The sequence below is a fragment of the Puntigrus tetrazona genome, chromosome 13 (genome assembly GCF_018831695.1).
Source record: "Puntigrus tetrazona isolate hp1 chromosome 13, ASM1883169v1, whole genome shotgun sequence".
Lineage (NCBI taxonomy): Eukaryota > Metazoa > Chordata > Actinopteri > Cypriniformes > Cyprinidae > Puntigrus > Puntigrus tetrazona.
The window spans coordinates 14,981,734-14,998,223 of NC_056711.1; the positions used below are offsets into that span (position 1 = coordinate 14,981,734).

Sequence of the window (16,490 nt, forward strand, 5' to 3'; positions counted from 1 at the left end):
TTTAAGTAGATGCCATTAAATATTTATTAAAATAATAACACATTTATTAAGATTTTTCTTTATTTGTATATTTCAATTGTAGAATTACTATCTATTAAAGCTTCCCCTTTACAGATTAAAGTAATTTGCAAGTAAATACTGACCATCACAATCTCCATTTTATCTTTCCTAAATCAAAAGCTCAAAGCTTTTGTATATGTTCACATTTGAGATGCAGGAGCATCAGCTCTTCAATTTTAGCATTCAGTTTGCTACTTATGCTAATAAAATAATTCTTAGCGGTGCAGATATACCAGGATTGTGCATAAAAAAAAATATGGCTTTCATATTATGCAATAATGGCTTCCTCCTTCTGTTACAGTTCACTGTCTTAGATTAATGTATTAAATGAATCTAGCGTTTATATGTGTTTTACCATCAGCCATTAGCTGTGGTCTCTATACTAGTGCATTCAGTAGACAGCAAAACATGGCTGTTTTACCATACAGAGTAAGAGGCAGCCATTTTTTCTCTGACCATGTGACCAGTCAGTGAATAAATGGCTCCCGTGTGAAAATGATGGTGTCGTCTGCGTCTCAGTGATGCAGCAGGGGCAAAGTTTGATAACTCCTATCATTGCAATGCACGGCTGATATGTCACAATGACTTGTGACTCCTGGGAACTGGAGTGAGGGGGGTTGTCAGATGGAATTCTGGGGGAAAAGACATAAATAAATAGACTGGATGTGCATTGTGAAGGCTTAGTTAAGGCCTGTGCAGCTAATGCAAGCAACAATTTAAAAAGATAGGTAGGCATATGCGTTCTGATGAAATACGAATTGTGATGGTCAACATCTGTTTTTATTTAAATGACAGAACAAAGCACTGGAACAGACCAGGCATATAAAAATGTTTAGGAAAAACACTTAATAAGTCTGCCAAAGGGCAACCTTTTGACTTTTTAAATGAAAGTCCCGCCCTAGTCACCTTTTTTATAGAAGCGTTGCATGTTGGCTTACTCTTGAATGTGCATTAATAATACCATTATTTTGCATGACGAATTTATGACAGCATTGTTGTCATCTTACATTTTTAATTAGAACTTTAACATTCAAAAAGCTGTTATTCCATGTCTGGAAATACCTGCCCGGGGGGTTACGAAGATGATCTCCGAATAGTCTTGCTTTAAAAAAAGATTATGTATTTTAGTTCATTATGCTTTGTGGCATGAAGTACCTACCTAATAAGCACTGTGCATTTGAATGGAGGCTAAATATATTATATTCATGTGAAGGGGTGATTGAATGGGGGGGAAATGAATTACAGACCCAAAAAAGCTTGTCCTTTAATCCTCTAAATTTGGGCAGTAAAAATGGCCTTGCTGCAATAAGCAAGCATCCTGTAATGTGCTTTATTACAGAGGCACTGAAATGGGCTTTTATTAGGGGTACAAGGGTTTGAAATTCGCTCACTGAAGCTCTTGCGTGCCATTCACAGGCTATGGAGTACTCAGGGGTTCCATCTGTGACACTAATAGTGGGCTGTGGTCTTTCCTGCCTGGCCTTGATCACACTGGCTGTGGTGTACGCTGTTCTATGGAGGTAAGTGCACAGGCGTACGAGGGATATTGCAAATAATGCACTTTTGGAGGAATGCAACTTTAATAAACTATTTGTTCACAGGTACATCAGGTCGGAGAGATCAATCATTCTGATCAATTTCTGCCTTTCAATCATCTGCTCCAACATCCTGATCCTAGTTGGACAGACACAGACACATAATGCGGTAAATGTTTAAATGTTATCTCTAATGTGTTTAACTCGAATATTGCCAGATTATGATATCGAGATACGGCATTAATGATTTGCATTTGAACAAAATGTCCACTCTGGATTCTCATATTTATTTCTCGGCTCGCGTGTGGGCTGATTTTGCAGCTTGTCTTGAATGCCAGACAGCTTCTCTGCGCTTGCATTTTGCCGATCTAGACATTTCAGGGTTTCTAATGCAAACGAAACACTGATTTTACTTAAAACCGGCGAAGGTCTCTCTGTCTGCTGTTTGTATATCATACCGCCCCACCATATTGTTTTAATTCCTCTATTTTGAGGCATTGTGACTCACTTAAATTCAAGCTGGCTGCCCTAATTTTCTCGCAAGTGACCTACCTATCTATCCAGATGTTGGTGGCTTTGCGTAGTGAGCTACGTATTCTTTTATGTGTTTATATTGTTGTGTTTGTCTGAACAAATTGCATTGTTTTTGTGTGGTAAACAATTTATGCACTGTACAAATTTGTATATTTTTATACACACATGCAGATTATATACCGGTCCCCTACATTTGTACAAATTGCACATTGTGCATTATTATCATTGTTTATCAGTATACTATATTATATGCGTCTTAAATTAGTACTCCACAAGCCACAGAAGTTATTTTTAGCGAGTGAGTACATTGCTCTGTGTTCAATGCCAAGGAGAAATGATGATGATGCCTCTATGTTCTGAGCCACTAAATACATTAGCCAGAATCCAGCTGGCCGCATTCTGAATTATACAATAAAAATGCAAAATGGACAGACTCAGGTCCGAGACACAACTTTTTTTTGCACGTATTTCCTCAAACAAGAGACTAAACACCAAAATTGCACTTTTGAATTATTGACACTGTTACATGCAGCAGTTCCGTTGTTTTTAACGTCAACATCTCAACTATCCTAACCCCTTTCTAAGTAATCGGCTTCCCTAAAGACTAAACAGTCTTTCATCGTCAAACAGGTTTTTTGGTTGAGCGAAGATGCTGTTCATTTAGGGAAGCAGAGGGGAAACATTGCCTTTTTGATACACTGCATTATTTGCAGTGCTTTAAATAAAATTTATCCCGCATATGATGATGATCATCACTGTAAACTTGAAGCAAAAAGTCCCTTAGTGTTCACAGTCCAAATGGTTCAGTTATATAACAGTCTCTCTGCAATATCCGGAGCCCACGTGAATCTGAACATTTGGTGCCATTGTGAATGGAATATCTAAAGTTCAGGATCCAGGTAGGGTGAAAGCATTTTAAATCTCTTTACATGTCTGCAATTAGTTTTAAAAAGGTCTAAATGGGCTCCCAGCTAAATGGAAACGCTAAAAATGTTGAAAAAAATTTTTTTCCCAGCTCACAGTAAGGAGATGGTGTATATAAGTCATTCAAGATGTAATTACAAGATGCAGATCCTGATCAGTGGATCCTAGAGTCAGATTTTCTCACATTCACCATTTCAAATTCAACATCAGAGATGATTGGATATGGGAAATTGCAGAACTTCGAAAGAACAAAGATTAATTTTTCACTCTCACGCTTACAAACGACGCTCATTTGCCCTCGTTTGAGTAAACAAGATAAAAGAGGTTGATTTCTCACTGCTTACAAGCTTGTCAGGGCTAGCACAGCTGGTGGTTTTTGGTTATCATCAGAGGAGGGTTTACACAGAGTGGAACGTTATTCCTACGCTGCCCACACAGATAGGGCTTCTGAGTGAGTCAACGGTGTTGCGGGAATAACACATTACTCAGTCACACAGTCAGACATTTCGGTACAGGCAGCACAAGGCATGAGCTTTTTCCAATTCTGATTCTAACGAGTGTTCTGGGATGGAAGGAAGCGAATTCCCAAGGTTAAAACAAATTAATTTCCTGTTACGGTAAATGGATCAAAAGATGACATTGACTGTAGCTCCGTTTCAAAACCTGGTGGGATGATTGACTAGCGTTCCTCTGACTGCACCTTAAGGGTGTGTGGGTTATAAAAGCATGGATATAGGACAAACGTAAAGGATTTAATTAAGCTGTTTATTGGCTCTATAAAACATTTTAAATGCCAGTGTTTTCTATTTCTTATTGTAATGTTTCTGGAAAATATTAGTATTATTTATTATTTAATTAAAAATCATTATTGAATAATTCCAAGTAACAAAATTTGCTATATAAAAAAAAAAAAAAAAAAAAAAAAAAATATATATATATATATATATATATATATATATATATATATATATATATATATATATATATATATATATATATATATATTATTATTATTATTATATTATTGTCATTATTATATTATATGTAACATATGTATTATTATATAGGTATATCAACAACTTTTCATATACCTGGATGGTTACAGGCATGTTCACCAAAAACAGTCCTATAGTTTCCAAAATCTTCATATTTATTTAAACAGCAATGCTTCTTCAGGTATAGATCGGTTGTAAGACAGAACATTCCTGTTTAAAAAAATATAAGGATTTTTAAGTAAAGCTTGGCAGCATGCAGTAAAGTGTTCTCTATATTTTTAATATTTTAGAGTATCAATAATTCTAAAACAATCTTTGAAACAATGAAGGCAGAGGTTTAGTTTAAAAAACTCTTATGAATGTAAAACTGTACAACTAAAAAGTGCTCAATAATTAATTTAAATAATGTACAGTACATAGCTCACATTAATTATTGAATATTTTTTTCTTTGCACAGTGTAATTTGTATTCTTTCTTTTTTAGTTTCTTTCCACCCATCCACCACGTTGGATGACTATCTTCACTAAACGCATTGTGGTGCCTCTTGAACACTGTATGTGATACTGGCTTTAGAATGTAGCCGAAATGAGATATTTTAGGAAAAGGCAGAATTGTTTTGCTGCCTACATTTTGGATCGGCTTTTGTCTTTGGTAGCATGCCTACAATGCCTTAAGGTTTTGGAACGGAGCTTTGGTGGATTGCTTGCCATTAAACATGTCGTTTACATTGTTTTTTTGGATCTGCTTTGGCTTCCTGCTGTACAATGTATCGTTATTGACGTCAGTATTCTAAGAACTTACAGCGCAAGTCTTGATGACAGCATTGCAGTAGGTCCGGTCCGCCATTAATGGACCATAATTACATCTGGACCTCTGCTCTGTCCGTATCTAAGGCATCAGTTGAGCATTTTTAACGGTCAGCGCATCTATGTTACCATGACAATAAAATGTCATTCTCTAGTGTATCACTGTCTTGCCAGTTCTTTTTGCAGGCATTTGCTACGCTCTAAAGCAGCAATTTAGAGTAATTCCTGCTTCATCACGCTGGTGGAGAAGACGTATACGTGTTTCAGAGGGTGCAGGTTTTCGCCTCCAGATGGAGGTCGCACATATGACGTGATGGTCATGGGAGGAAGAGCTCTCAGCCTGCGGCTTCTCCAAACGCTGAGCTGAACTGAAGGCCTGTCAGTGCTGATCATACACACTGCCATCTTCTTCTTTAATTCCACACCACATCATTTTACATTTAGCACGAAGGAGGGTTCAGCATTTCTCCCAAATGACTGGAAATATGCATTTCTGTTTGTGAACTGGAAATGAAACAACGTTGACCCGTCCACAACCATCATTATGAGCAAAATCTGTATTATAGAATGATTCATTTTTTTTTTTTTTTTGGTGGAACAAAGGGTTGACATCCTCATTGCATCAAAGATGTAAAGCGTTTCTGCAATCCTCCCACGAAATGATTAAGGCGCTGACAACAGTTTAGTCCCCTGTCAGTAATTTTAAATGTGCTTTTCTTTTTTTCTCCTGGTGTGTGGATCTTCATAAGCTTTGACTAATGGCAGCTTTGAAAGTAGACATGCTTATACCTCGTTCTATTGGATTGCGGGTTGTCAGTGAATCAAACGGGTTTTTAGACTGAAATACAAGGACGTGCAACAAATAGCATAGGATAAGAACCTTTGATAGATGTTCAATACAAACCTGCTGTTAATAAAGGAGCTTTTTCTGCTGAAAAGTAGCATAGATGTAGACCTTTAGTCAATAAGTTTTTTGTGCAACAGACCATTTATGAGTAATTACGATGTGTGTTCTGCTAGTGTGTGTAGAGATGAGAGCTGAAGACATACGGTCTGTGCTGTAGTTCTCATAAGAGAATCAGTCGGACAGACGCAGAGTCTGCGCTTATTCCATTAGCAGCACCTAAAGTGTCTTATGGGGCTTTAGGATTATTAAATGGTGCTCTGAGACATCCTCTTATCTCTCGCTGCAAGAAAAGGTGCCATTTAATCCAGTGGTGCGTTATGAAGTATCCGAGTGCCAGTATGTAGTAGCTGTCAGTAGGAATGAAACGGCTGATTTATATGAACCAGATTTTATTCACTTTAACTTTTGCTTTCAATTTAAAGTTAGTCAAACTTAAAAGTGTTAAGGGAGACTTTTAAGGTATGTCAGCCTACAATTATCTGAGTGAAGTTTGGATTATATAATTGAGCTGAGGTTAGGCAGCAATAGTATCTATCTATCTATCCATCTATCCATCCATCTCTCCATCTATCCATCTATCTATCATCTATCCATCAATCCATGCATCCTGTCATGTCTTTTCCAGCACTCAACACTGTTAATATCTTATTAATATTAAGAATACTTAAATCATTAAATCAGTCTTAAAACCATTTCATTGACATGCCTTCTTCACAAACTTTGCTGTTTCTAGTTACAGTTAAATTAATTTATTTTAATTTCAATTCATTTGTACTTTCCAACTTTCGCAATTGCTATTCTGTGATTCAATTAAAGTTTAGCCGTTAAACTGGAATTCAAAAGTTAGCTTTGTATGATGCACAACCCTTTTGAGGTCAGCCAAGAAGGAAATTTATTGCAGAGACAGTTATTAATTTAAAAAATATAAAGTTATTATGCTTTTATAGAAGATTGCAAAGACAATCATCACTGATGAATCGGGCACCAGTAATGTGCATTAAAAAGTAAATACAGTCAATTTTTTTCCAATTGACTTTACAGGACAGGAAAAAAAGCATCATGTTCTCTTAAAAAGTGATGGTCAGCTTTCCTGAACATTTTTCGGTATCTTTTTGCACCAGACCTTAAAAACATCATAAAGTGATCCTAATCTTCACCTTCAAGACGAGTCTATAATTTAGTGTCTGTATTTATGTGCAACTTCCTTTTGATCAGTTGCTGACTTGTTTATCTTCTCAAGTACTAAGATGTGAAGATAGCCCGCGGCACCTTTCCAAACACAAACATCAAGGATTTTGATTAGAGAGAACCGATCCGAGCCATGTTTGAACATGATGAAAAGCATTCGTAATTTCAAAAGTACTTACCTTGCTGAGTTTTTTTTTTTTTTCTTGTGGTATTTTCGTTTTGTAAACGATGACACTAGTTATAGTCAACGCGGTTAGCAGTGAAGGAAACTGCAGGAGAAAACTGCGTGTGGTTATTTGTGGTGTCTATTCTAAATACTCTCCTATCGAGCAGAGATTGGAGCAGCCATACTTAATGAATTGTTTAGATGCTACTATTGTAGCGTCTGAGCTTTTATTTTACCTCACTTGTTGAATAATAGAAAGCGACATTTTCGTATCTTGGCGAAGCAGCGGCATTTGTCATAAATATTAATGTAGGAAAAGCATTTATGTCAAAAGAGAAACAACCCTGCTCAAACAGCTGAAGAGTGCTGTTTGTATCAGGGTAGATGTGAGGAGTATGTAACATTAATTGGCGGAGAGAAAAGCGTTTCCAGCAATAATCTTGACAGAGTGTGAATAAATAGTTGTTAAAATGAGATATTGTGCTACAATTCTAGAATGTAATGAAGGCAGGATCACTGAAATATCCATACTCAGGAAAAAGGACCATTTGAAGCATATTCTTTTCTGTTGCATAATGAGTCTGGCTTAATTAGCCTGCATATCAGCATCATGTCAGTTTGACTCTTAGCTATGCCTTATATCAACACTTCCTTTACATTGTGCTGATCTGGGAAAGTGCTGAATGTTACAAACATCAACCGCTACAGAGCTTTGATATCACTCTCTATCAGCTTAGATTTGAGCCTGTTCTTTACAGAAAGCTTTCATACGTCTTCTTTCTCTTGGTCACTGTCAAACTGTTAAATAAAATAATCATAGTGTTTTTTTTTTTTTTAAGGGTTAAACATACATTGGGATTGCACTTTAGAAAAAACAAATGGGAAAAAAATGAGTGATATTGCAAGATCTGTTATCTAAAAATGATATTTATGCTACTGGGGAAAACAATGTATGTCAGTAGTGAATTAATGATTTTTTAATTACATAATATATAATTATTAAGTTGCTCTCTCCTGTTATCAGAGTTTTATTGCACTTATAAAAATCTCTTTGGCAGAGGACAATGCAGTGACCTCATATTCCCAGTACATATTTACTTTTAAATGACTTAGATTATGCTATATTATTTTTTATTATTATTCATGGAATCATTTAATCAGTTCTTCAAAGAGAATATTAAAGCTCCCTCGAAGAATCGTCTGAAATGAAAGGATTCTGTGTTGATAAGAAGCCGCGACGGATGACTCACGGATCAAATCATTTCGCTTAAAGTCAAGGATTTGAATGCTTCTGACACATCAGCCACTTTGATGATCTGTAGAGATAGCTTTCAATAAAAAACACGCTCTAATTTGTTTTATCTATAACTTCGCCTTGGGGTAAAATGAGTCAGTCTTTTTCATGTTTGAACAGCTGAACGTTAAATAATTAATGACAGCTTAATGGGCAAACTGACCTACTGCACTGGCAAACTTATGACACTGGCATCTGTAGATATTATCTGGGGTGGTAGGCTATATTTTCCCCCCAAGCCTTGTGGTTTAGTAGCTTTTTGAGGGACATAGTATTCTGCAGATATCTTCTGACGGGTTTGTCCCCGCGCAACGTGTGAGTGATATGATAGAATGATGTAAACTCATTCCTGTAAACTCAAAACCAAGAGAGCAGCGCCATTTAAAGTATCACCCTTGCTGAAGTGTAAGATGACAAATGTGTAAAGGGAAATTTAATCTTTAAGCACCTCACGATTCTAAGTGTCTGACTCCAAAACGATTGCAAGTGCATCTTTGCTTTGTGTTTATTAATTTAATTTAATTTAATTTAATTTAATTTAATTTAATTTAATTTTATTTAATTTAATTTTATTTAATTTAATTTTATTTAATTTAATTTAATTTAATTTTATTTTATTTTATTTTTATTTGTTTGTATTTTTGTTCCACTTTATTTTAGGTGACCTTAACTACTAGTGCATACATTTAATTGCATTTTATTTTTATTTAAAAAAGTGCATATTGTAAACTATATATAGTGAACTTTAACAGACATTAACAGAGAACACTTTTAAAAAATATCTCGTAAAATAAGCTATTCCGCAATCCGGGCTGCAGGATATCTGATTATTAATGTTTTGTTTTGCATTTGTGAGTTGCTTTCAATTCATTACATTAAAGTTTTAGTTAATTGTGTTTTATTGAAGTGTACAGGCATTGAATTGACATAATGGGCACGGAGTTCTCCAGTGTATTCAAACATGCAGTCTCATAAATTAAAATCCAGCTCTATACATAAATGAATCTCATTAGGCTTTCATTGTTTACAGTGATTTAATATTTCTCCTAATTTGCAGCACGTTATATAGTCTTATTTATTTTCATATTTGTTTCAACCTCCAATCTGTGTGTCCGGAAGCTGATTGCAGTGAGGTAGAATTACACCAGAGAGCCATAGTCCATGTATGGAAATGAAGTCTCAAACCTTATAGCTAATGTCCCGGCCTCACGCTCACGTATATGAATCCCAGCAGCACCAGCATCAGCCCTTCGACATGGACGCGAGCCTCCCTTTACGTCAGCTATGTTGTACTTTACTGTTCTCCTGAACTTCCTCTGTTGCCATGGATACAGACACAGTGGGCTCAATATCTCCCGGCAATTTGCCTTTGTAAAGGGCAGTGTGTACTCAGGATTTCAGCTGAGGCTGTGTGCCACCCCCTCCACTTCCTCTGCTGCCCAGCTCTTCAGGCAAACCCACACGCATACAGATATAGTACATTTGGTACTTAAAGATACAAGTCAAATTCCCACTCAGGTCAGGTGCTTTTGGTGTCATGTGCCTTCAAATGCCTTCAGATGTTATATGAATGCATCTTGTCCAAAAAAGTCTCTCATGCTCAACAAGGCTGCATTTAGGTGATCAAAAATACAGTGAAATATTGCAGTTTAAAATGCCTGGTTTCTGTTTAATACATTTTAAAATGTCATTTATTCCGCATGTAGTGTACTATTGTACATTCTTATTGTGCATTAGCCGCCGGTAATAGACACATGCTAAACATAAACAAGCAAGATACTTGTTAAGAGTGTCAATCGATACTATATTTATAGTAGTTAATTCATGCTCTGTGTGGCATAAGTGTTTCTTCGTCAGTCATTAGCACTGGCCCATATGGCCGTGAGGTCCTGCGGTGACATGCATGTGCCATGAGCCTCATCACCTCTCTTCTCATTTGCTAAGCCGCAAGCATTAGGCAGGAAATAGAACAAGTGCATCCAACAATTAAAAAAAAATTGGTATTGCTTCATGTATTTAGGTCTTCGTTGATGCCAATGCATCTGAAAATCTGGTGCGAAAATCCAGTTAAAAGTGCCTTCACTTATCTAGTTTAAAGTATCTCCAAGCAGTGGAGTATGTGTAGACAGTGCTAAGTGTTCATGTAAGCATGAAAGCTTTGTAGAAGAGCTCTGGCAAGCACACACTTGTATAGTACAGTAATAACAGAACTATTCTGAAATATTATTACAATTTAAAATAGCTGCTTTTTTATTTAAAGTATTTTAAAAATGTAATTTGTTTTTGTGATGGCAAAGCGCACTTGTGTCACATGATCCTTGATTCATATAATCTATAATGATTTCTTATTTTTAGCAATTTATCAAGTTATCACGGTTGCACTGCTTAAAATTTGTAATACTTTTTTTTTTTTGCAACAAATGTCTTCTCTGATTAGTTTAATGTATTTTTGCTAAATAAAGTATACATTTATTTAAAGACCCAATAGTTTTGTACAGTGTAAAATTTATATTAGTTGTAAAGATTTACTGATAGAGATGATGGAGAATGGAGTTGGCAATTTCCTTTTTTTCTTTTACAGGGTTACGCAAACCGATGCAACAGTGAAACTAAAAACTTTCCGCAGACAAGTAGGCCATGGTGTCCTTCTAATTCTAGAAGTCAAGTAACAGCGAATGCGAAAGGCAACATTGGTCCAGGAGGTCGTCTGGCTTAGACGCACACTGGCTGTGAACTTCAAACTCACAGAGTCTCTCAGACGTTATGTGCGAGAGCTCATGAAAGCTGCTTTACTGAGGAATTGTGGTTTTATGGCAGCGTGAGGGAGCTCATCAGCATCAGGTGTCCCGTCGCATGCTGCCAGCTGATCCGTTTTCACAGCATTCGTCCTGGCTGCATCAGGTGGAATGGGAGCAGGTGGAAGCAGGGTCTTCATTACGTCTCGTCCAGCTTGTCTCTGGCTCATGTTGGCTATGCTCCCAACTCTTTTCTATGCCTTGAGCATCCAGCTTCTCCCTCTGTCAGATTCACTTGTCGGCGGCTAGCTGGTGGGTGGATTTGTCTTCAGGTACACCACCTTTGATGCGCTTTACCAAGGATATGTTCCTGTGTCAACATTGTTGTTGGTCATTTGTATCGACCGTACAGGTTTTAGGGAATTTCAAGACAATTTTACAATGTTCTAATCAAGCAGTCAGCTGCAGGGATGGGTGGGAGTTTTCAAATGATGCATTCCAGTAATTTCTAAAGTGAGTAGAGATTTTCTTAATTATTTCTCTTCTCTAAAATATGGAAATGTGATTGTAAGTCTCATGGAACACTGGTTTGTCAAATGTGGTGGGAACCCCGGTTTTAGGAGAGAGGTGTTTTTGTCACATGGTAATCATCCCAGTCTTAAAGGATTCGCATGAAACACATTGACTGCCAAATTCAGTGAGGAAGATAGTCATTTGGTGAGAAAGATGGTAATGTTTTGTGGTTTTGGTGCTGAAGGCATCTCTCTGACTGATTGCTGTTGGTGACAAAGTGTTGAGAATGTCCGGAGCACATATGTTCTTTTGCAGTGAGATTTCCTAGATTTGGAATCAGAAGCATGGGATGATGGTTAGGGTGGGATGTATGAATAGATAGATAGATAGATAGATAGTTAGATAGATGCAGAGATGCTGTGTTTTGTGGGTGGAGCCTATCTGGTGGCAGATGTAGTTTTAAATTTATATTTCCAGAATTCTGACTTTTTTCCTTGTAATTCTGATAAGTTAAATCAACTCATCTCTCTCTCTTTTGCCCTCGGATCAGAATCATGATTTTGTATCCCACACTTTTGAATTTTTTCTTCATAACTGGCAATTTGTTTTATTTTTAAATCAAGTTCTAAATATACTTGAAAAGTCAACATTTACCTATTTTATAAAAAAGAATTCTATGTAAAATATTATAGGTTTATAGGTTTGCTGTAACTGCAAGGCTATGCAGACCTATTGTTTAAATCAAATGTACTGTATGTTTTAAAAGTAGTAGGTTTCATCCATAGTCTTTCTGTTTAGATGTCTGCATTTAGTTTCAGTATTCAACAACAATGATTTACATTCCGATTCTGAAATCTAAAGGCACAATACATTACAACACAATACGCTTTCTACCACAAACAATATGCACCCAGCTGATCTGTTGATCAGTTTAAATCAACTGTTGATTTCAATTTTGTTCTTCTAAAAATATGTTGATGACCCCATTGCTTTCTTTGTAAAACTAAATCTAAATCAACTTTGTGATCCATACCAAGCACATTTGCACAACACAGTACATACCACCAAAGCGCAAAGCCCTAAACGACGATGTTCTCTCTCTGCGACTTTGTTGTCTTTCACTCAAGCTTTTCATGACACCTTGTATGAAAATCAAAGGAAGTAGATACAATGAGGGATCTATTATTTAGTTTTCTATCTTGGTGGTTTCAGTGAGTTTCACATTTCTTCCTTTTGACTTTAATTGAGTTAATTGAGTACTTTTCACCCAAACTCTAGCTCAGTCAACGGGAAATTTGATCAGCGGTCCAAAAGCCCTCATTTAAGCCTAACTTGAATGAAGTATTTGATCAGTTCCTCTTCTTTCTCTCTCTCTCTCTCTCTCTCTCTGTTGAATGGACAGGGCATTTGCACGATGACAACTGCATTTCTGCACTTCTTTTTCCTGGCGTCCTTCTGCTGGGTCTTGACAGAAGCTTGGCAGTCCTATATGGCCGTGACAGGGAAAGTTCGGACCAGGCTCATCCGGAAACGCTTCCTCTGTCTGGGATGGGGTAAGTGCTTGGATCTCCACAACAAGCTCTACATCTCTCCCTCTCTGTTTCACTCAATCTATCATCATCATGCAGCTGATATTTACTTCTCAAATGTGGACGATGTGAGTGGGTAATTTTTGAATATTGTCTCGTATGTTCCATACCTCCCCGGGGTTTCTTATACAGGACCACTTTACGCACACATCAAATTGATTACAGAAGAGCTAACACTCATCCCTCCAGTTACCTAGCAACAAACAAGGCTCTCTTTTTCCATCATTGCAGTGTTTTGCTGTGTGCAGAGGAAAAAGACAAGACAGAGGAAGATAGACAAAGACAGATATGTGAACCGTTTATTAGTTTGGCTATTCTGATACACACTGATGGTGGATTAATTCAATTACTGGTATCCATGAAATCTTTCTTGTGAGCGTCAGTGCACAGCGGTTGTTTTAAACAAGATTCACATTTTAGATTTATATGGTTGTGCGCTAATCATAAGTGGTTTGTGTTCAGTATCTCAGAGCTTAATGGTGGTGGAATCCATAAGCGATGTCTGCTATCAAATGAACTTGTTGCTCTTGCTTTTGTATCAGTCCGTGACTCCATTGCCATAACAACGGTTGCTAAGCAGTGAATAGACCAGACAAAAAGAATAAATTAAGGATGCTAGCAGCCACCTTCCAGATCATTATACCTTCATTGATGTCTACCTCTTGCATGACATGACACAAAAATTCTATACAATTACAAAATAAAATAAATGAAATTGATAAAAAAACAAAAAAAAAAAAATTATTTAAACATACTATTATTTATATATATATATATATATATATATATATATATATATATATATATATAGTATGTTTAAATAAAATGATATAAAGTAACTCAAAGCTGTTTTTATTATACTTTCTTTCATCAAAGAACGAAAGAATTCCTCCAAAAAGCAGAATACCTGAAACTTGTAAAACGTTTTATACTTCTAATATTTATACTCTTGATGCTTTATATAGTAAACAACCATGCAGTAATATATTTTTGGTTCATTCAATGGTCTAAAAAATCTTTCCAAGTAAACAACGTATTTCATCACTTCTCACTAATTTTCTCTTGTCTTAAGTAAATAGTGTATCTGATAAATAGCGTCTCAGTGTACAAGTACTAATCTAAAACATCTGTTACGGATCAAAAAACCAACAGCTGTTCTCCTTAATTGCATGACCCCTGCTCAGATCATAAGAACCTTAGAGGCATGTCAATCTCACTGTCTGGAAGACTGTGCTGTGTTTGTTCAGCTCAACTATAAATCCACAGGTGTAATTTGTATCTGTGAGGGAACAGGCATATCATCATAGACAGTTTCCAGGTCAAATTCATTAATCCTTCTCAGATACTCACTCTTTTTCATCCATTCGGAGACTAATGTTACCTCTGAGGGAGGACCAGCGTTGCAGTGTGCTCTGCAGTGTGCTTGCCGATTGGTCGAGGATGAAACTGCTTGGTGGCTAGGGGCGGAGTTTCATTTAGACTCAGCAAGGGGAGGGGACTCACAAAAGCCCTCGCTGGTTCTTCAGACAAGCTGATTGCATCAATAAATTGAGCCACCAGCGAGAGGGATGGTGTTAATATTCAGATCACGGGACAGTGGCAGGAGCAGAAAGGGCCCTTTCATAATGCCAGTCCTGCTCGAGACTAGCAAAGATGAGAGACGGAGAAATAGAGAGAGAGGATTAGAAAAATAGCAGATATGATATTATACTTCAGCTCAAGACCTGTTTGATTGTTTCAGCCTCTCTGTTCAAAAGCAGTTGTGCTAATTGCATTTCACATGCTGGGTTTAGGTTAAAACTCTAGGGATTCCTATTAGATTGTTTACCTGCTCTCACGTCACACACAATTTTATCATTTCTTGAAAACAAGCAGCAAATACTGTTGCTCAGTCTTTGAATTATTAATGAAACATATATGTAAAGCAAATCAACACTAGCTGCAACACTGTTGAATTTAATCTTTAGCAGATAACAAATTTCATACTGTACAGTTATAATATTGTGATGGCTAAATTTACTTATAGCATTTATTTTTATATTTTTCTAAAATAAATATTAAATGTTTAAAATATATATATTTTAATAAAATTAAGTTATAAAATTAAATAAAAAGTTTTTTTTTTTTTAAAGTATTTTTATTTATACAAAGTTAAGAATATGTCAATTTTCTTTTTTTAAAAAGCCATTTATCACTTTTCAAAAAATAATGACACAAAAAAAAATTCCACTGTAGCACTGCAGTGACTGGTTTTGCACGGATAAGCACCACTTGCATTCGTTTCTTCTCCTTCCTCTCCATTCTTAACCTACTGTTGATGCCACTGTACATGTGCCGTGAAAGTCTCCAGCCTTAAAGGATTACCCGGTATGTGGCCTTTAATCATTCCTGTGTCTCTTTTGAAGGATTACCTGCTTTGGTGGTCGCTATCTCAATGGGATTCACAAAAGCAAAAGGATACGGGACATCTCAGTAGTAAGACAAGCAATTTTTTCTTCTTTGTTCCTCATGTTTACCTAGAAAACTTGAGACCCCACATGAAGATCTTTTCAATTAAATCAGTAGCGTGAAGTTATGAGCCAGAGCCTAGAGATTGCAACAGTCCCACCTACAGTAGTTCTCCCCGAGGATACCTGGATATAAACAGTGTTTTAAGATCTCTTTAGAGTTCTTGTTCCATACTAAAAGTCTCTCATGTAGAACCATGGCATATGGCTCCAGATCCCCAGACACTCAAGGACGATACGACTGTGTACTGCCATGCCCCATTAAGTTGATGCCGGATGTTACATTTTATGCAAGATTTGCTGATATTTGGTGTTTTTTGTGTTTGCAGCTGTTGGCTATCTCTGGAAGGTGGTCTTCTCTATGCATTTGTGGGACCCGCCGCTGCAGTTGTGCTGGTAATTTTACACTTTGTTTGTTTACAGTCATTTACCAGCCTTAACTACACACACCAGTGCCTTTGTAATGTTTTATGTCATTTACTGGACTAGTCTGCCGTGCCAACATTGAAATAGAAAATTGCCTCACTCCATCGTGGCACGGTTTGAAGATCGTGACCCCCGTCATTTATACGCGTCATTAAGCAGTTTGTCTCCAGACTGAATTAAGATATAATGGTGGCACAGATACACACTCTTTTGCATCTGCTCAACACAAAACAGTGCATTTAGATGTATATGGTTGCATTTTTTTTAAGTCTTGAAGGTAGTTCGCAAGTGAATTGGAAAGCACTTACATT

The 16,490-nt window shown here is 36.7% G+C and overlaps 1 protein-coding gene across 4 annotated transcripts in view; it reads left to right on the plus strand.

Annotated features, from left to right (window-relative positions):
* adgrb3 (adhesion G protein-coupled receptor B3) overlaps window positions 1-16,490 on the plus strand; it is a 137,096-nt gene that overhangs the window by 107,819 nt on the left and 12,787 nt on the right. For all 4 annotated transcript variants that reach the window (XM_043255731.1, XM_043255732.1, XM_043255730.1 and 1 more), the window contains 5 exons: window positions 1,477-1,580; window positions 1,662-1,764; window positions 13,060-13,210; window positions 15,652-15,721; window positions 16,083-16,149. In XM_043255731.1, the coding sequence (XP_043111666.1) occupies window positions 1,477-1,580; window positions 1,662-1,764; window positions 13,060-13,210; window positions 15,652-15,721; window positions 16,083-16,149 (495 nt within the window). The remainder of the gene's footprint in view (window positions 1-1,476; window positions 1,581-1,661; window positions 1,765-13,059; window positions 13,211-15,651; window positions 15,722-16,082; window positions 16,150-16,490) is intronic.